At 40.9% G+C, this 20,585-nt stretch overlaps 1 protein-coding gene across 1 annotated transcript in view; it reads right to left on the reverse strand.

The window, feature by feature from the left end:
- PHEX (phosphate regulating endopeptidase homolog X-linked) overlaps positions 1-20,585 on the reverse strand; it is a 101,290-nt gene that overhangs the window by 42,571 nt on the left and 38,134 nt on the right. Inside the window, exons 11-12 of the mRNA XM_030952775.1 lie at positions 16,268-16,396; positions 12,705-12,806 (exon numbers count right to left, since the gene is read on the reverse strand). Of these exons, the coding sequence (XP_030808635.1) occupies positions 12,705-12,806; positions 16,268-16,396 (231 nt within the window). The remainder of the gene's footprint in view (positions 1-12,704; positions 12,807-16,267; positions 16,397-20,585) is intronic.

Raw genomic sequence — 20,585 nt, forward strand, 5'->3', positions numbered from 1 at the left:
TGACTTCAACACAGCCAGGATTTTACCATCAGTGTCTTTCTGTCATAGGCAGAGCACTGCAAGTCATTTTACTACACAGACAAGATAATAAAGGAGCTTTCACTCTGCTTAACAACCTGCCAACGTGGGAATGCACACATGTTTCAGTGCTCCAAAGCAGCCCAGTTCCCAGCCTATTCAAATTCTCACTTGACAACCAAGCATGTGAGCATCCTGAGAGCCTTTTTGCCTCTGAGTATGACTTGGATATTTTATACAACACTAAGTACTGACATATTTTACTTACTGTAAAGAGAAAACAAAACAAAACATATATTTCACAACAAAGTTTTATGAGTCTGGCAGAGATCTTCTGTATATTAACTTACTCAATAACTTTGTGAAGATCATTTTTAAGCTTCTAAATATATAAAAAATTAATACAATTACAGTTCACTGAAAAATTAGCATGAAATACATTGTGAAAGCTAAAATCATTCATGGCAAAGTAATGTTCCATTTAATTACAAAGATTAATTCAGCCTTTATATATGTGCCCAGTCTTTTCATTTTTCATTGAGAACAGATGATTCAAGAGCCATCTGGTAATACTGCTGCATAAATATCACTGCATCTTTCTAGGGTTTATATATGGAAAAAATAGGAAAATAGAGTGGTGGATCTTGGCAAAACACAGGAAAGTTCCATCACAGGGCTAAAGCCCAATCCTACAGATGTCAGTAGGAAATCACTACTGACTTGAGTGAGAGATGGATTGAGCTCACCCTAATGATGCACACTATTTCCTTTGTGGCAAAGTCAAATATCAGGGATTTTCACATTGTCAACTACAATGGAAAGTGAAGTGGCAACTCAAATATGAACACTTGGCCTGAAATTACAATTTTTAACAGTACTTGATCTGCAGTGAACTGTCTAATGCATGCTCAAGAATACAGATTATCATTATTTATTTTTAAAACTTAACTGTCCTCTTTTTGTTACATAACTGTCCTCATTTTGTTTTGTCACAATAATAGAAGCTGTGTAGACTTTTCAAGAACTAGTGTTTAATTTAATAACAATTCACATATCACCACTTCACACTGCACCATAACCATTCCCTTTCTATTACAATAATTGTTTTGAATGCTCTAAAATATTTCCTAAAATAATGAAGACAGAAAACACAGCTATCATTCCATCTTTGTAATAGCTTGAGGCCAAGGTCAAAGAAAAAGTAAAATAAATAATCAAGTGACTTGTGTGAATAATGACCCCCATGTATGCATACAATTGCTTTCAGTTAAATACACATTATGGCTCCAAAAGTAGCTGAGTCCATTTAACAAATTTGTGCTGCCAAATGGAAAAAATCCCTAGTCCTTGTCCTTCTTCCCCACTCCTCTCAGCCCTGTCCATAGCTCTTCTCATGCTGCCTGCACCCACTGCCTCCAAAGGCTGCCTCAGCTCCCCGACACCCCTTCTGTGGGACCACCTAACACACCCATAACACAGCAGAAATTTAACCAAGCTTTTCCCCAGCCACATCACTGAGCTGAATCACTCACTCACCACATAGAGACCCAACAAATTCTGGAACTTTTACAAGCCGAGTGCTGGGGACACATGATGTGACAAAGTGGAGGTTTATGTGGTACAGTGGTTACCTCCTCCTCCACATGATCTTTGGAAACCAAAGCCTCACTCAGACAAAACTTACTGTCAAGACAATACTATTACAATACTATTTAGTACACTTAAAAATACTATACCATACCTTATAATCCTAGGAAACAGAGAGGAAAAGGAACACAGCAATTCCCAAGACAAATGTTCATTGAGATTATATGTTGAGTCTTAATATCTACTATTCAGCAAGACAATATTATTATTACACAGCATAAAGTTTAAAGGATCTAAAAGTTTTGTAGGACTACCATGGACAAAAGAGTCAGAAAAAGCAACAATGTACATCAGTGCTACTCTTTTCTGCTCTAAATCCATACTGGCTCTCTGGAATACAAATATTCAGTCATTGGTTCAAGCACTGTGACGAAAGTTTCACTGGAATTCACTTTTCAGTTTAAATTAATCCCACATTAATTTTAGTTTTTTTAAGCAATAGAACTGGACAAAGTCAGAGAAAGTGTGAAACTAGATCTTTATTTCAGTCTTACTTACATAAACATTCTAATTGACTGTGATATTTTCATAAGCACAGCTCCTCAGTTCAATGCAGCACTACAATTAATAGACTCAATCATTTTTTCTCCTTCCACCAGAAACTCATTCTGCTGCCAGCTTTGCTTTAATTTTGCTGAGGAAAATATTCTTTGTCCATTTTATTTTCATTCCATTTTCCACTTGCAACCTCTGTATGATAATTAGAATGATTCCATTATGTTATATACAGAATATTATATGTGAGAGACATATATTCTGTCTTTCACAAACAGAACATCGTATGTGCAATCCCCTTCTTTGTGGCACACAGAAAATAATTTCATCTTTGAAGATATAAATGCACTTACACTGCAGACCAGCACAACTGAGTTCCTGGCACAGGATGTCCTTAACTGGTAACTATTCCTGTCCAAAGTACATGGGTGAGTTTTAAGGGTCTTGGGATTCTCAGTGAAGCTGAAATTGTGCCCATGGACCAGAAGAAAGGATGATGCCCAGATATGCAAAATGACTCAGCTATGGCACCACCAGCAGTGACAGGTCAGCTCCAGTGTGGGGCGTTCTGCACTGGATTCCCTCCTGCACACCTGAGGATCACTTGGGGCATGACTGCACCAGGGTGTGTGGAGAGCTGGGAGCTCTTTCAGCTGCACTTCAAACAAGCCAGAAACCATTGTGTTGTGCTCTGAAGACACAGACTATCATTAGTATCATGCTGACATAGATATAGATACAGATATAGATACATGCCCCACAGCATGTGCTGCTAAGCTGTCTTTGGTAGGACTCATGCCAAGCTAGGCTTGGACTCTTACTTAGCACTGTAAAAAACCATACTCCTCCTGCCTTTATTTTCAGGCAACATTCCATGTTTTCTAATATAGTAATCTCTGAAAATCAAAAAACCAAATGGACTCCCCAACTCCAAATTAAAAAAAAAAAGGCCACCTTTGATTGGTCTTTGTCACATTGGTGAGCTGCAAAAGTTATTCTATTCAGTTTTCTACAGAAACTCCTTCCTGCAAGTGAAGGAACTCCTTCACTGCTCACTCCCAGAGCACCTCATGAGTTGATCCATACTCCCATGTTCACGCCACCTCATTAGAAACACACTCACCTTGATCAAAAAATCTTTTCTGCTGTTTTGTTTTAGCTCAGGGCAAGCAGCAGGCTTAAGAAAACCCACTGTGCTAGCAAAATGAAAGTTCACAGGGACCCAAAAAACCACTGTGTGCTAAGATCTCTGGCACGGTGCACTGAGAGAGGGGCAGGCTCAGAGATCAGGAAAGGGTGAGGAAGCTCTCTCCCATCATAACTGTATGGGATATGATTCACCACAGCATTTCTTCTCCAGTTTTATGTAAAACTCTGAATAACCTGTTCCAGAAAGGGACAACTTCTGACCTTAGTCTCTGCCTGCATCAGTTTACATTCATTTAACATTTTCAAGGTTAAGCAAAGGTTGCTGAGCACTTTTTTAAAAAATAAAGAATAGCATGTGAAAAAATCCCTTTTCATTTCTCATTTCACAAGTAAGCTTCAGCCACAGTCTTGATGCAACTGAGACCAGACATGGCAGAGACCCTTTTTAACACTTCTCCAACTGAAATAGTGACTGAGAACTTAAACCCCAGGAGTACTCATGACTTGCATGTTTTATCTCTGAGGAGGAATTCCTTTGGCTTGAACAGGGGCCTGACCAGCACTGTACCAGTAAGCATGTCACTCTCAGTTGTCCATGCCTTGTAATATATGGGGGAAAAGCAGATGTGCACATAATCAAATACATAGGCTGCAGAACATAGAGAAAAAATATTCAGAAAATGCTCTACTCTCTCCTCAAGATCAAATTCCTCTCTATCCCAAACCTTTACATATTTTTAGTTTTAAATAAATTATATCTAGATATTTTCACATTGATGATCACATATGCAGAAAACTAAGCACAAGATCCTTCACAGCTCCCTCACAAATGAGGGCAGCTGAGGAAGCCTTCATTCTTAGTCACAGCATCCTGGCCTCTAAAAGGCCACTAAAGGAACAAATTCCTGAGTCTGATGAGCTTCTTGTGGTATAGCTCCTTTACAGGTAAACTCCAGCAATACCAGTACCTGAAGCAATTTAAAATCTCACTACTTTGCTTCAGACCCCAGTGACTGGTACAATACCTGAGCAAGCTGAAGTGCTGCTGGTTCACACACCTGGCTGTGGACAGCTCAGTGCCCAGACTGAGGGTCCATGGTGGGGTCCCAGCACATGGCCCTGCCCTGTTGAGCTCCTCACCCACTCCCAGGCAGCAGGCAGCTCTCCTCAGTGGGCGTTTACAGCAGGTGGAGATCACCCCAGCCAGGAAACGCACCTTCATCACAGAGAGCGAGGCAATGCCAAGCAGATCCCTGAGCATGCCATTGTAGACTCCTCACAGAGAGAACAGCTCTCCTCCACACAGAGAACAGCTTTCCTGCACCTCCATATCTGCTACTGCTGAGCAGGGGATGGACTACACTGTCTTTGTAACTGTACCTCTGCAGGAGACAGGTTTACTTGTTCAAACAACAAAGATAGTTGTTTGAACTAGATAGTTCAGCTAAAGCTGAAACAACCCAAGGCTTCCAGGGGTGGTGGAAGATCTCTTGCTCTTTGGAAGAATTACTCTGTCATTTAGCATAACAATGTTTTCATGTTGCGTTTCTGCCATAAAACCTTCAGATTCACCCTGGTCCCTGAGCATCTGCAGGTGTCTGTCCATCTGTCTCCCTCCTACTTCAAGCATGAAATTTGTCACAAGTGTTTTGACGTCACACACCCATTCTGGCCTTATGTAGTCGTGGCTGAGTCTGAAAAATGACAGCTGTGAGATCAGGGTTAAATACAATTTCCTCTCCCTTCACCTGTTTTCCACTATCTGTTTGCACGGTGCTCAGGTTATTAATGGAACCGACATCCCTGCACAACTGAGTGAGCAGTAGCAGCAGCCAGATAACAAGGGAGAAGCTGACAGCAGCAATCTAACCCCAGAGATAAGAGATAAGCAAACATGCCATGGCTATTAGTTTCAACTCTGGCCAATGGAGAAGAACATCTCCTGTGGTTACTGATCAGGAAAGCCCAGTCTTCCTCTGAAGGTTAAATTAAATTCAGGATGTGATAGATTATTCTTAGAGTTCAAAAATTAAAGTGTGTGATGAGAAATAAATATTTGATGTAAAATGGATAAGAATGAAAAGGGAATGTCGATCTGATGGAAAGTGAAGACCTATTTTTATTCAGAGAAAAGCATGGAACACTTCTGCTCTAGAAGAAAAGTACCATTCTCTGTTTCTTCCAGGTGAAAAAATGTTACTCTAAAAATTGGCATTTTCCAAACAGATATCTAAGGAATGGTGTAGGAGTGGCAGCCTCAAAATCCTGACCAAACTCCAAACTAGATAAGTAGCACAAATTTTCAAATCCCTTACATCATGTCTGAGAAGCATCTACTTTCCTTACATCTTATTGAGTTGTCTCCTTCTTTTCATATGTCCATGGACATGGTAAAAGAAGGAATGGGCTGTTCAGCCTCAAAAAGGAATTACTGAGGAGGAACCTCATCAATGCCTCTGAGTATCTGAAGGGAGAGTGTCAGAGGATGGAGCCTTTTGGAGGCTCTTCTCAGTGGTGCCAAGCAACAGGACCAGAGGCAGAAATTGATGCACAGGAAGTTCCACCTGAACATGAGTAAGAACTTCTTCCCTGTGGAAGTGACCAAACACTGGAACAGATTGCCTGGAGAGGCTGTGGAGTCTCCCTCACTGATGATGTTCAAGAACCATCTGGACATAATCCTGTGCTCTGGGATGACCGTCCTTGAACAGGGAGATTGGACCAGATGACCCCACTGTGGTCTGTTCCAACCTGAGCCACGCTGGGATTCTGTGAAAGATGAGTTAAATCAGGAAGATAAACCCCTAGTGATGCACAAAGGAATTGCAGACATGTTGGAAAAGAATTAAAATGTGACTCTGCCCTTTCCAAACTTCAACACTTTCCAACCTTATGAGGAGATTTGCTCATTGCTCCCTGCAATGCAACTATTACAGTACAACCAGGCCCTCGAATTTTTTGCACCCAGACAGAGACCTCCCTAATTTCAGAATGCTCACTTCCATAAAGAGGAAGAGTGGCTAAGGTTTAATTGGCACTCAACAAAAGTACACTTTCCAACTGAGAAATAGCAAGGTTGCTTCAAGAATATCTGAATCAAACTTTCCACTAAAACCAGTAAATTAGAAAGTCAGCAGTCTCCCCTATAGGCATTTGAACAGGAATGAAGTGTCTAACTGCAATTAGAGTCTTTGGAAATTTCTCCTGCTTTTCATAGCTCTTCTGAAGTATGTCTAGCAGTTTCTATGACTGCTCTGAAGCAGTCTTATACTTTGTGAAGTTCTCTGACATCCTTGAAGCAAAGATATAAAGTCATCTTAAAGGAGCACGTAAAAGGTGTCTTGCAAGCTTTGGTTTTGAAACTCCATCCCTCTCTTTTACCAAGTATATCTATCAGTTTTGTGTTGGCTTTCATTCTAGAAAAAGCCACTGAAATCAGAAGCCCTGAGTCTCAGGGCTGGTTCCACTGTCATATTTTTGCATTCGTCTTCATAGGATGGATCCACAGACCCCACAAGACTCAAAAGTAATTTCTAATTTTTGCAGAGCACCCAATAACCACTTTCAAGACTGGATGATTTGTCTTCTTTGTGCAAAGTAGCTTGGCATTAAGCAAGATTAATTTCAGCTCCTGAAGCTGTGGTGCCTGGCCTTCTTGTCTGGGCTTGCCTCAGATCTCAATGAAATGTTATATTTCAGAACTGCGCCTAGTGTATGCCTTGGACAGGCTATGTGAAGAAAAGCAGGAGTCTCCTTTCTCCCAGTATGTATTGCTGTGCCAAGACTTTAGCACAAGAGTGAGCACAAAAAGAGAACAGGTGATGATGATTCTCTGGTTTCTGCACTACCATAACACAGGAGAAGGTGACATTTTTCAGTCAAGTAAAAAAGACATTCTTTTTACCCACAGAGCACAGTGAGGCTGTGGGACTCATTGCTTTGGGAAGTTGTGGATGATGAAAATTGTTGTGGGTTCAAAAAGTCATTAGACAAACTCACAGGAGGAAAATATGAGTAAATACAGAGACACCACTTCTGGCTCAGGAAGCAAGTGAGCTGCAGTTTGTCAGAGGTCAGGAAAGGACAGTGGGAATGTGTCCCTTTATGCTTGCCCTGTCCTCGAGTTCGTCTCTAAACATCTGCTACTGTTTGGCCGCTGTCCGAAGCAGAGCCTGGACTCTGCTCTGAGCAGTAAAACTGTCATGGTCATGGTGAAATCACCCAACTGTGAGGAGACAGAGACCAAGGAGAACTAAGAAAGGGGGTTGTGGCTCAGATAAGTGACTGCAGGGCTGGACAGGGCCAGCAAGTTCTGGCTGGGAAACGAATGGATTCAGTGGGAAAACCCACAGACACCCTCCTCCCTTAAAGTACCTATGGTTTGTAAAGTCAGGGCTTGTACAGATGGCTCTTGACTTCCTAAGGCCCAAATTACACTGTGTTGTCCAGGGAGCTCTACTGCGGTTCTCTGAAGAAGCAGAACAAGCCCTGTAGGCTAAACAAAGGTACCTAACACTGCCCAAGAGAGCCACCTATAGCTAAGCACAGTCCTGATGTTTTCCTGTGCTCCTCTTGACTCAATCTTCAGACTCAGAGATGTGGAGAAAACAAATGTTGCATATAGAACTTAGAAATAAAGCGAAGCAGCAGGCAAGTTCAGGAGCCAAATGATTGCACAGTGACCTTGGGATTTGTGCTCCATGACTTAAGGAGGTTAATAATGTTACAGAAAAATCTTACTAGAGGAAAAACAAGCTCTTTTTTGGCTTATAATCCATGCTTTAAAAATAGTACTGCAAAGCAAAAGAACTAACTTCCAAACAGGAAGTCATTCCTGTGCCATAGCCTAAGAGGATCTTTTAGAAGAGACTTGCAGAATTTAAGAAAAATGTCTTTTTTCAAGCCTCCAGTTAAACCCAAGAACAAAGGACATTTTAGGAAGGAAAAATAGCAATTAATAAAATAATGGTTCCTGCCCAGGAGTGGGAATAATTTAACATGTCAGTGATGATCTTCCATTGAATTATCCTTTGAAGAGCAGAAGCAATAAATTACCATTTTAAAGAAGTGAGCCCTCATCACACAAGTTACATCAGTGGAGTATCAGTTGTGGGTTCCTCCTTTCCCCTATGGCCCACCATGCCAAAACACAGCTGTCAATAGCATTTAGCCATCATAGCTGGCTGCATTCTGCACCTTCATTGTAAGGGAAACTAAAGGGTGTCCCTTCACTCCTGCACCCCTGCAGTCCTGCTCAGAGGCTGTGACGTGGCCATGGGTAATTCACAGAACATGCATTTGAAGAGTGTTGCCAGACACCCTTGGAGCTGCATCCAGTTGAATAATTTCTCTGTTCTGCAAATGAAGGCAAAATGTAATGAGGGAGACTAAAAGGGCAAGAACAGAAACCCGTCTGGGGTGTTTGTTTGTTTGTTTGTTTGTTTGTTTCTTTATCAGAGCATTCCACTGAAAATTTGGGGGGTTGACATACTTGAAGCAGATTTGAGATGATAGTCAAATACGGTACAATAAAGAAGGGCTTGACTATAGCAGAGGATAAGAACAGGAGAGAAAACAGCAGCACAGAGCTGAGCGCTTCTCTCGGACTCCGAGCTCCTTTGGAAGCAGCGTGAGCTCCATCCAGAGAGCCAGGTGAGAACTGCACGTGGAGGCAGAGCCACCTCACCCTCTTAGAAACCTTTTCCGTGAGATTGGCTTTTAGATGGTCTGGTTTAAATTCATCTTTCGATCGCAGAAAGAAAGCAGTGGAAGGGGGAGAGAGGTAAATTATTAGATGTTATCTCATGATATTGTTTTGTTACAAAAGGAATGTCAAACCTTAACTCCAAACTATACAACAGCTGAAGAGATTATTCTCAGATATCAAGGCTGCAAGACAATTGTTCCCTGTGTCACATGGAGTAGTAGATTTGATCCTTTTACCATCAAATTAGCAGTGTCCCGTCTGAGTAACATAAAACAACAGGACAGACACGAAGAGTCACAGATGGAGTGAACAGATAGAGCTGACAAGTTGCCTAAAGCAAAATTCACGGATAGTTTCTACCAGAGGGTCTTTTGTAAGTCCTTTGGAGGTCGACGGTTACTTTGATTGCAAAGCATCAGGCTGACAGCAAGGTTTACAAATTTGGCCTCAGCCAAGCACAAAAGAAAGGAGGGCATCAGTCAGAAAACAGGAAGCAGAAAACACAAGAAACAGCGAGTATCTGAATCACAGAGAGGATTTGCAATTAATTCTTTTTCAAACCTGCCACGTCCTTTACATTACAATGTTGTCATCTAAAGATACAATCATCACAAGACTCTATGCTCATTGTCCAGACACCCAGATCCCGTATTGACCCTCTTCTTCTTTCAGGAAATGAATAAAAAAATGACCCAAATATGCCTGGAATTAAAGAAAAACTAAAGGAATTTAAATAGATCACATGGAGCAGGCACAGTAAACAAAACCACCATCAGGTTTCTGCAGTTGGTTTCTTTTCAGAGCATTTGAACACTTCAAAAATGAAGTGTGATTAAAAATACAGAGGATGAGCAAAATATCTGAATCAGTCATTTCCATGGAGGATACAGTTCTGCCATGGAACTTAGGGCAGAACCTCCAATCTGCACTGCTACAAGGGACAATGTGACAGTTACTGATGAAAACATAAATGACCAAAACATCCTTTACCTAACTAATAGCATCCTTTCTTTACTTAATTGATAGAATAGAATTAGAACATTTTGGTTGGAAGGAAGAACATCTTGTCCAACACCCAGGCCACCTCTGGGTGACCAGAAGTTAAAGCACAATGTTAAAGGCATTGTTCAAATGCTTCTTAAACACAGGTTTAGGCCAACAACCACCTCTCCAGGAAGCCTATTCCAGTGGTTGACCACCCACTTGGATAAGATTCCTAATGTCCAGTCCAGCCTCTCCTGATGAAGTAGCTTTGAACTGTTCCCACATATGCTGTCACTGGCTCCCAGGGAGATGAGATCTGCACCTCCCTCTCCACTTCCCCAGTTCAGGAAGATGTAGAGGTGGCCCCTCAGCCTCCTTTTCTCCAAATCAGACAGCCCCCAAGTCCCCAGCTGTTGCCCTGCACCCTCTCTCTCCTAATTTATACTTGGTGCCTGGTGCTTCTCCATCCTGGGTGCACAGTCCAGCATGTGGGTGACATCTATTGACATAGAAACGCAACTTTTACAGAACTCTACAATAAAGTAATAGTGGGGGTTTTTTAACCAACCAATCTCCCTCATAAAATTCATGCTTGTCTGTGCTGCTTTATTAAAGCCTAAGTATTGAAAAAGTAACAGCAGAAAGTGCTAGGCTCATGAGATTTAATTAGAACTGTGTAACAGATTTTGAAGGTTCTGCTGTATTATAAAACTTAGATTTCCCCTGTGAATTATCTGACCCTACAAGTAATGAATCTATTTCTTGAATTAAAAACATGCTCATCCAAAAATTCCAGGACAAATAGAATATCTATCATTAACAATAAGTAATATTTAATAAACATACACACTCTCCACGCCTGGAAATCTACCAAATGTCTCTCTAGGCTCTTTCCTTCCAGCCAAGCAGCTATTTTTGTGGATCTGAACTTACTTGTAGACGTAAGTTGTATCATGTAATTGTTGCTGCAGTATCTAAGGCATTACATAACACTCATGTCTTACAAGTTTGACTTTGTTCCTATGTCAGCAAACTATGAAATGGTTTTTCAGTTCAGTGAGAATGGTTTTGAACCATTGGCTATACATTTCATAGCACTATGGCTTGTAGTATTATTTTTGTTGTACTTATGGAATTTAGTTTATCGTGCATTGTTCAGCCCAGACTCACCCCCCTAAATTCAGAACCTTCAATGACATGTCTAAATTGGTAGCAAAGTGCCATGTGCTTCCAAAATCTGTCAACAGAGGGAAACAGCCATCTCTACCTAGTGGAGATCTAGCCTATCTTCTGATGAAAATCCTCCTTAAAATGGAAAAGGGAGAGCTTTTTTTAGGGTTTTGGGTTTTGGCAATGTTTGTATTATTTCCCTGCTGAAAGGCAGGTAGCAAATTTTGAACAAAGTCACTAAGCATGTTGTTATATAGAAATATCTTTATTAAGGAAATCATTAGAAAATCATCCTGCTCTTACTTTGCATCAATTTTAACAAATATCTAAATTACAGATTATTATATTTCTAATGGTATTTCTAGCAAAAAAAGTGTAACAGCCAGGCAGAAGTAATAACTGCAGCCCATTTACCACCAGGTTAGCAGGAAATAAATGTCATTTCACTATTGTTCTCTTGTTATTGAGTTTATTGGTGCATTTATGCAGCTCTATTTCACTTGCACATATATGAAGAGCACTGCTTTATAAAATGTAAATGGACTGCTTATGGAATTTAAATCTTTCCAATGATAAAATTCCTCAACAGCCTTTTCATTAGAATTACTAAAAATTTTGAAGTCCATGTTTGCTTTTAAATTAAACCACTGCTATTTTTATTCAAGCACAGAGAGCAGGAACAGTTCAGCTGCACTTGCCTGTCAGTTTATTCAAAGAGGGTGCTTACTGATTCACTGATTCCCATTGCCTCGGTAAATAAGGACACAGACCTACACAACAGCCTCCACTTGTCTTTTTATTCACCCCCTCCAATTTCTGCTCTGGGGGCAGGGCTCTGCATCTGGACAATCTTCCTTTCCACTCATCACATGCTGTAAATGTGGGAATAGGGTGAAAAGGAGGTTTTGAGTATATCCTCCAGCCTTCACCTTTGCCTCCTGCATTTTATTGTGACTTTATCTGAAAGCAATCAGGGCCAGTAATGCCATCCTTGGTTACAGCACCTCATAACTGGCATTATTCTGTCAGGAAATGGATGTTCACCTGGGATCACCATTATGCTCTCAAAAGACAGCTCTCAAGTTAGGCCTCCCACCACAGCACTGGAAAAACTGTGAAAACCTGAATTATTCTCATATCCCCTTCTAGGCTAGATCCTCCCTCTTCACAGCAAATACCCTTGGCTGTCACAGGTGTTTCAGGCACTGTTTTCTGTCTATAGATTGCTGTGTCCCTGGGATCCCAGTCAAGGTGAAGACTTTGTCAAGAACAGCCAAATCTGAAATAAGCTCATAGTCTACATCAGCCAGAGCCAGTGGATGCAAGGAAAGAAGAACAAGGTAACAAAAATAACTTCAGCAGAGAAGTAGGAGCTCAGATGGCTCCGCATCCAAAAAAACAAATGTGTCTCTTCACGAAGAAAATGATCAGTAAGCAACTGGAACTGCAAATACAGTCCATGGCATACTGTTATCACTCAAGTCAAATCTTTATCATACCAGGATTTCATTTATTCAACATTTATATTTATTACCTTCTCATGAGCTTTTCTTTTTGTTTCAGAGTCCATCCAGTCGTTCTCCTTTTCTAACATGTCAATAAAAGCCCAGCGAATTCCTTCAGTCAATTCCTCCATCTGCAAAATATTTAGTAAATCCCTCCCCAGTAAAATATATCATGGCAGAATCATTGTAAGGAAAGTTTAGGTGTATATAGGAGTGATAGATATGTTCAGACCACAAATAATTGCAGATCAGATGGTAGCTGCTCTCCTTTCTCGAAGGCTAATTTCTGATTTCTCCAGTAGTAACATGCTTCTTCTGAAGGCAAGTTTTTTTCCATTTTCTTTCCCTTCTGGCATCACACACCCTGTTCATTGCTGATCATTTCATGTCATACTTGTGAGAATACCCATCTTGAAATGATAAAAAACATTTTTAGAGATTTGCAGTCCTTTGGGGAGATTTCTGTGCCTCAGGTTCTAGATCACTGGCCCATGCAGAAGGAGCCAGCTGAAAGGCATTTGCACAAATAAAGCCTTTCCTGCAGAGAGAATGTCTGTGGCCTGGTTTGGTTTATGTGAGACTGAGACACGCCTTATTAATACTGGCAAAGAACTGAATTTGGGCTGACAGCATCATGATCCAAATACAAAGCAGTATCCAAATATTTAGCCTGTATTTAGCTGCATTTGTGAGGCATTGCTACCCTTTACTTACTGCAGGGAGGGAGGCCCTGGCTCCCACCACTGAGCAGCCTTAGCTGCTTCTGTGGTCCTGGACCATAAATGACAGCTTGGATCTGTGCAAAACTGGGAAAGCCCACAACCACTTCACTTCAGCTGCTTCTTGAGATACCTCTGCAAAGCCAAGACCACATCTCAAGCAAGTAAAAAATAATAATAATAGGACTGTTCAGTGAGTATGCACACTAAGAAAACCCTGAAATGACAAAAACCAGGAAATATAATGGCTAAGATGTGCATTATATGAGCCTAAAGAGCCCTCATTCCTATGGATCTGTCTGGCAGCCCAGAAGTGTCTGCAACCTGCTGTCTCTATTTACATCAGCAGATGCATCCCACGACAAATAGTCATGGGAATGCTGTGAGAGTGAGGCAATGAGAGGGATCCAGCCATTGCCTGAGTCCTCTAGCACAAACCAGAGTTGAGACACACACAAGACATGACAGATACCCATTAGATGAAGACTTATTGGAACTTTGTGTTATCAGTTATGTTACATTTAAAAATAATGAAAATGTCAAGCAGCAGAGATTTCTATAATCTTATTCTATAAATCTAGTAGATCTGAAATGTCATTAAAAGCAGGGACTAAACCCTCAAAAGTAACATTTCTTTTAGCTAAATTGTCATTAATGCATCAGACGAACATTTTAATCTGGAACTGTCCTTTATTTGTGGTGAAGTCAGAAAAAATGTAGCAAAGTTCTATGGATTATTCATTTTTTTCCTACCCTTTTCAAAAAACATTTTCTCATTTTTAGAGGCAATATGGGTCAACCAGAGCAGGTCTAGCATTAATTATGACTAAAGATAAACATTCACAGTAAACTGCATCCCAGAAAATAGGGTAACTTAAAGATATTGATGACAGAGCACTGACTCAATTAACTTTGCTCACTAATGAGGTGAACTCCCTGTATTTGGAGGTTACAAGTTCAAACTCAAGCTCTGCAGCTGGGCCCTGGTGTATACTTAGGCTTTATGCAGCAGCTGTAGCTGCAGGGGGCAGGGGCAGAAACCTATTCCTGCTATCAAAGTTATTACTGAAACTGCTCAGGCGTATCTGTAAAAAACACTGCAGGCGCTCTGAGTTAGAAGCAGTGCTATATTTAGACAACACAAATAATGTCTTTCTTGATAAAAGTATCTAAGGTATGAAACATCAATCACAAAACATGGGGGGGGGAAGAATCCATATCATCTGTAAGTCAGGATTTGCTTATCATAGACAGATATATGCCATAAGCCAGAAAAAAAAAGAAGAAAAAACCCTGTACAAATGAGAGTGCTTTACTCACATTCTTACTGCTTAAGAAAGAGAAATAGAACTGAAAACCAGTGAAATGAAAATGATAACACCATGAATTATTAACTTGAAAAGCACACTTCTAAATGCAACGAATTTCATCTGTATGTAATTTTGTCTCCGTGGGTTTTTCATTTTAAGACTGAATGTTGTGACCTACACTATGAACTTTATATGCATTTCTCACTACGGGTGCTACAGCAAATTCAGACTTGATAATTTTCCAAAGCTTTGGTCTAAAAGGAATGTGCATACTAAGAAACATTCTAATTAACTTGCATTTCAAGAGAAACTTTGCTCTATCTGCTTCTCATAATTTTTCCTCACATATGCAAGTAGGAAAAAATGTCCATCCCCTCCATAAAGTGTACAGTTCTTATACTCCTACTCTTCCCACTTATCTGTGCAGGATAACATACTGCATATGCCTGGCATATTTTTGCCACAAAACGGCCAAATAGCACATTACAAACTAGATCAAGAAGAAGGAGATTGAAAAACTGGATCTCAGAGAGGAAACTCCAGTTGAAGGCAAATATGAAAAGAAATGCAGAACCTGAGAGGGAAACAGATGACAAAGATGTGGACAAGTTGAATAAGCATGTGCCTTCTAAAATGGAATCCTTCCCTGAGAAAGCAGTCCAAGTGGATAAAGCCAAACGGGCAAACTTAGGCTACTGAGCCAGGGCAGTGCACAGAGCTGCTGCTCCCAGCGCAGGGTGCCATCTCATGTCTCCTAAACAACTGTACCTCTCCTGCATGGAGAGCTAAGTTCAATGACTAAATCAGTCAATTTAAACCTGATTACTGCTGGAAAATCAATGGCTGTAAAAGCAGATATTGGAAAACTTTATAAGAAAGCATGAACTGAAAATAAATCATAAATTATTGTGAAGGGTAATTAATTATTTGAATATTGAAAATTTTAGAATGAGGATGAACATTTCTCTAGACTCAAAGGTATGGAAGAATATTTCCTTTCACTGTTCAGCAGGAAAAATTTGAATCCCAGATATAAACACTCACTATGTGACTCTCAGCTTCCCTTAATTTGGGCCAGATACCAGTCACATGTTTCTTGCTCAGATTACACAGACTGCTACTGGGTAGCAGTCACAGTTTTCAAAGAGCAATCCTAAAGCAGAGAAATCTCAACCAGTTTTTTGATTACTCAGTAAAAACTTTACCATAATAAATTATATTAGCAATAACAAACCATTTCTCATCAATAGCCCTCAGTCTGTTCCTGCACAGCCTGGCTGTCACTATTTACATAAATAAATGGTGTTCAGGCTGGTTCTGAACTGGCTGCTTAATTGTCTGTGGGACTGCAGATGGAAAGAAGGGGCAGGGCCCAGATGGGCAGAAAGGTAACACTTCTTCAAATTCATTCCATTTTCTCCTAAAGTTTTGGGGTTTTTAAATTAAATAAAAACATTTTCAATAATCTTATCACATTTTAAACTTTGTTCTAACATCAGAGGCAATTTGTGAGGATGAAACCATGAACTGAAAATTTCCAGATAGAGACTGCAGAGGACTCACCATCTCTTTCTTGTCTTCTTTAAAATGGGCTTTCACAAACATCTTACCCACAACATAAGGGAGGGCATTTTCTACAAGGTCCACACATTTATCCCACTGAGGCAGCAAAGTTGTAGTCCCATGGATCACCTGTTGACAGGGGCAAGTATTAGGCCATAACATCATGCTGTTTAAGAAGAATCCACACAGGGTATTCACCAAAGCATATTTGTCAAAAAGCCACCAAAAGAAAACAATAATGATACTCTACAGTTATTTCTATTTTCATCCAATGCTATGACAAATATTTTGAACACCACAAAATACCTGTAAGGTTTTAAACTTCAGAACAGTACAATGGTAGCAGTGACTTAGAGAGACTAGGCTTTGAGAAGTAGTGCTTACTTTGGACTAATCTTGGTATTCTTTCTGTGTGAGAGACAATTTCCTCTGGAAAAACTGTGCTGTGAGATATCTCCTGAAAATGTTTCCCTCTCCTCTGACAGGGTGAGAAGCCTAGGAATATTGTCCTCATGAAGATTGGGTTAGTCCTTATGAAACACCTCCCGCAGAGCCCTCCATTGCCGTGAACTAATGACATCTAACACAGATAGGTACGTGTTCACACCTTCTTGTCATTTACCTGTCCAACTACTTTTATGGCAGTTCGTGTAATATAGTAAAATTGCTTTCAGTTCCTTTCTCAAATGGAGTATTTTCAGGAGAAAAGAGGTTTGAGGTTTAAATCATCAAGAACACTGAATATGTTTGTCTCCCCCCCCAAAAAAATTAAAAAATCACTCTATGTTGCAGTAGAACGATGTTGGTAGAACAACTTGCATGTTTTACTAAAGGAATGGTATTCAATCCATACTTTCAGGCTCTGATAATGTCACTGATAAATGAGTTTCAAAAGAAACAGTTGAGAATGGTCAACACAACAAGGAACAAGGTAAAACAGAACTCAAGAGCATTTGGTGCCTTGGTTTCTGTTTCTCTCAGGAGCAAAGTTATTACTGTGGGTGCTTACCTAGCTAACATTAAATTGCTCATCAAGATGCAGTTTGTGTAAATAAATCCTGCACACAAGATAGAAGATGAGCTCATGTGAGCAATAAACAGCACTGGTTTAAGAAACTTTTGTTATTTTCAATGTTCAAAGTGTTTCCTTCCCACTTAAGGAACTTCTTAACTTTTCCACAGAGAACAAGCACAATTCCAGTCCAGCAGTCAACACCTGACAGCAGTGTAAAGGCAGACCATAGTCAGCATCAGACCAGAGCAGGTGGGATAGAGATTTTGGCCTCTCACAGATTATAAAAGCCTCTTAAGCACCAATTTTGCAGTTTCTGAGCCCTTTCTTTTTTCCCATTATTCTCCTCCTTTGAGCACAAGATTAAATGTCCAGCAAAATTAAGGGTTTGGATTTGTCTTTTTCCAATAGGAAAATATTTCATTGGAAAATTCCAGAGCAGCTTAACCCTCAGCTATTGAAGGTGAGATATTTTGGTAGTTCAAAGATTGATTTTCCCTATCATATTGTCTGTAATTAAGCATAATCAATGACTCACACTTAAATACACCAGTGAATTGCATTTCCAAGTGCTTTTTATTAATACTGTATATGCAGTAATAATTTTTGATGGCAAAGAGTACATTGCTTCTAAAAAGAACCCCTATTAGTCAAACCAATACACAATAAGGTGATTTTTTTTTCTAAGCAAAGCCAAATTTGACAATCAACTCCTTTTCCAAATTCTTCAACCTTTATACATAACAAAACAAAACACTCAAAAAAAGATAAGAACAAAAGAGAAGAAAATTTCTCTCTGGGGTCAGAGTAAACCTGCAATGGAGCTTTTTCCTGATGCAGGGGAAAGAAGGGGAGTTATGGTATTAGTCATCAGAGCTTGAAATTCCTTCCAAAAGCTGTGAGTATGCATCAGCCATAGAAATAGTCAGGAGATGGAGCTGGCTTTTAGACTGTGGCATACTATTATTACAACATAATAATTATCATTATTTTGAGGGAGGCTTGACTGCAAGGAGGACATAAAGGCAGCACAGGCTGTGAGACCAATAAAAATAGAGCTGAGAGGAACAGATTATATCTCACAGCTGGTTTATTGGTATTTATGTCACAACAGCCAACAGGAACTCCCTCAAATGGTCCTCCTAATATTAATGTACCACTCTAAAACACAGTACTTCAGGTAGTAACAGTGGCTATAAATAGCAGGTTTCAAGCCCTCCCAGCCAATTCAGAGCTTCACGACACAATTAACCAACCTCTTCCCCAAGTGCCACTGCACATTTACAAGGTCTCAAAGTGCCACTGCAGAGGAGCTGCTGATAGTTGCTGGTGTGGTACTCAAAGCACTTTCTCTAGAGTCAGCAGGTTTGTTCTATTTCTAAACCTGAAGTTTTTTTAAAGTCTCATCATGCATTTTTCCTTCTCTTTGCAAAGATTTTAAGGCCCTGGTGCCAAGATTTCTACACACAAGGTATAAAAGCCACCGATAGAAAATGAGAAACTGGAGAAAAAAAATAGTCTGCTTATGATGGTTGAGGCTGACTGAATTAATGAAACAATAAATGTATAAAATACATCCTTTCCTTTAAGGGTCACTGATTCGTCTCAAGGTCATATCTTTTGAGTAGTAATTCAATGTTTTATTCTCTTACCTGGCAGAGGGGTTGGTGGATCCTTTTTATGATCTTAAAGTGCCTCTAGTTCTCAATCCTCTGACTAGACAAATCTTATTCAAAAACAGACTAGTCCAATGCCTTGGGCTCCATTCTTTGTATCCTTTCTATTGATCTGTGAAATCTACAGTGATATACATGGCCAGAATTGTTTAACTTATCCATCAGTGACTACAGGAAGGGGCAGAGGCCTCCTCAGTGAGCTCACTGCAGACCCAGAGCTGGGAGGAGTGGCCAATCCCCCCGAGAGCTGGGCAGCCCTTCAGAAGGGCCTTGACAGGCTGGACAGAGGGGCACAGGAATGGTCTGGAATTCAGAAAAGGCAAATGCAGGGTCCTGCCCTGGGGAAGGACCAGCCCAGGCACCAGCACAGGCTGGGGTGCCCTGCTGGAAAGCAGCTCTGCAGAGAAGGGCCTGGGGGCCCCATGGACAATGAGCTGTCCATGAGCCAGCAGTGCCCTGGGGCCAAGAGGGCCAAGGGGATCCTGGGGTGCATCAGGGACAGCAGTGCCAGCAGGGCAGGGAGGGGATCCTGCCCCTCCACCCAGCCCCAGTGAGGTGTCTGGAGGGCTGTGTCCAGCTCTGGGCTCCTCAGCACAAGACAGACGGAGATTTCCTGGAGCAGGTCCAGTGCAGGGAAACAAGGATGGAGAGACTGGAACATCTCTCTTATGAGGAAAGTCTGAGGGAGCTGGGCCTGCTCAGCCTTGAGAAGAGACAACTGAGGGAAGCTCATCACTGTTTTAAAGTGTCTGCAGGGGAGGTGCCAATAGGATGGAGCCTTTTGGAGGCTCTTTTCTGTGATGCTGAACAATAGGACCAGAGGCAGAAATTGATGCACAGGAAGCTCCACCTGAACATGAGGAAGAACTTCTTCCCTCTGCAGGGAAGGAGCACTGGCACAGATTGCCCAGAGAGGGTGTGGAATCTCCTTCACTGGAGATGTTCAAGAACCATCTGGGCACAGTCCTGTGCCAGGTGCTCTGGGATGGCCCTGCTTGAGCAGGGAGGGAGGTTGGACCAGGTGACCCCACTGTGGTCCCTTCCAATCTGACCCATTCTGTAATTCTATGACAGCCTTGATGAGATTATTAAGCACCGAATCACTTTGAATTTGATTTCTCTCTAAGCTTCTATGTCCCAGAGATGCAACAGCAGCCAGTTACCATATTAAAATGCACAGCTTTTAATATGGTAACCCAAAGCTTAATATTTCCTTTCAGGATTTTTTCTGCCATTACATAACTCAGTGTAACTCAGTATTGTGCTACAGACTGGCTGATAGCCAGCATCAGTCTATTTTACCTGACTAGCAAAAAATGTCCCAGGAGAGGATACCTACAAACTTGTCACTGTTGTTCTGACAGCCAATTTCTCATATTTTACATGAAGAAAATAGCATCTTTAACAAGACTATTTTGAATATGATCTCAGAAGTACAAGAGACTGCCTTTCCTATGTAGTTTCCATCAAGCTATTGGAGTTTATTGTTAGGTATGTGATCAACTCAGAACTATTCCAGTATTACTCAAAGCAAAACAGTATAGGTTCTTTAATTAGTCACCTGCATGTCTCACCAGGGAGGACAGAACACCCATACCTCCTGCACCATGCCAGCCTCCTGTTGTCTGCT

Source organism: Camarhynchus parvulus, chromosome 1 (assembly GCF_901933205.1).
Source record: "Camarhynchus parvulus chromosome 1, STF_HiC, whole genome shotgun sequence".
NCBI classification, from domain to species: Eukaryota; Metazoa; Chordata; class Aves; order Passeriformes; family Thraupidae; genus Camarhynchus; species Camarhynchus parvulus.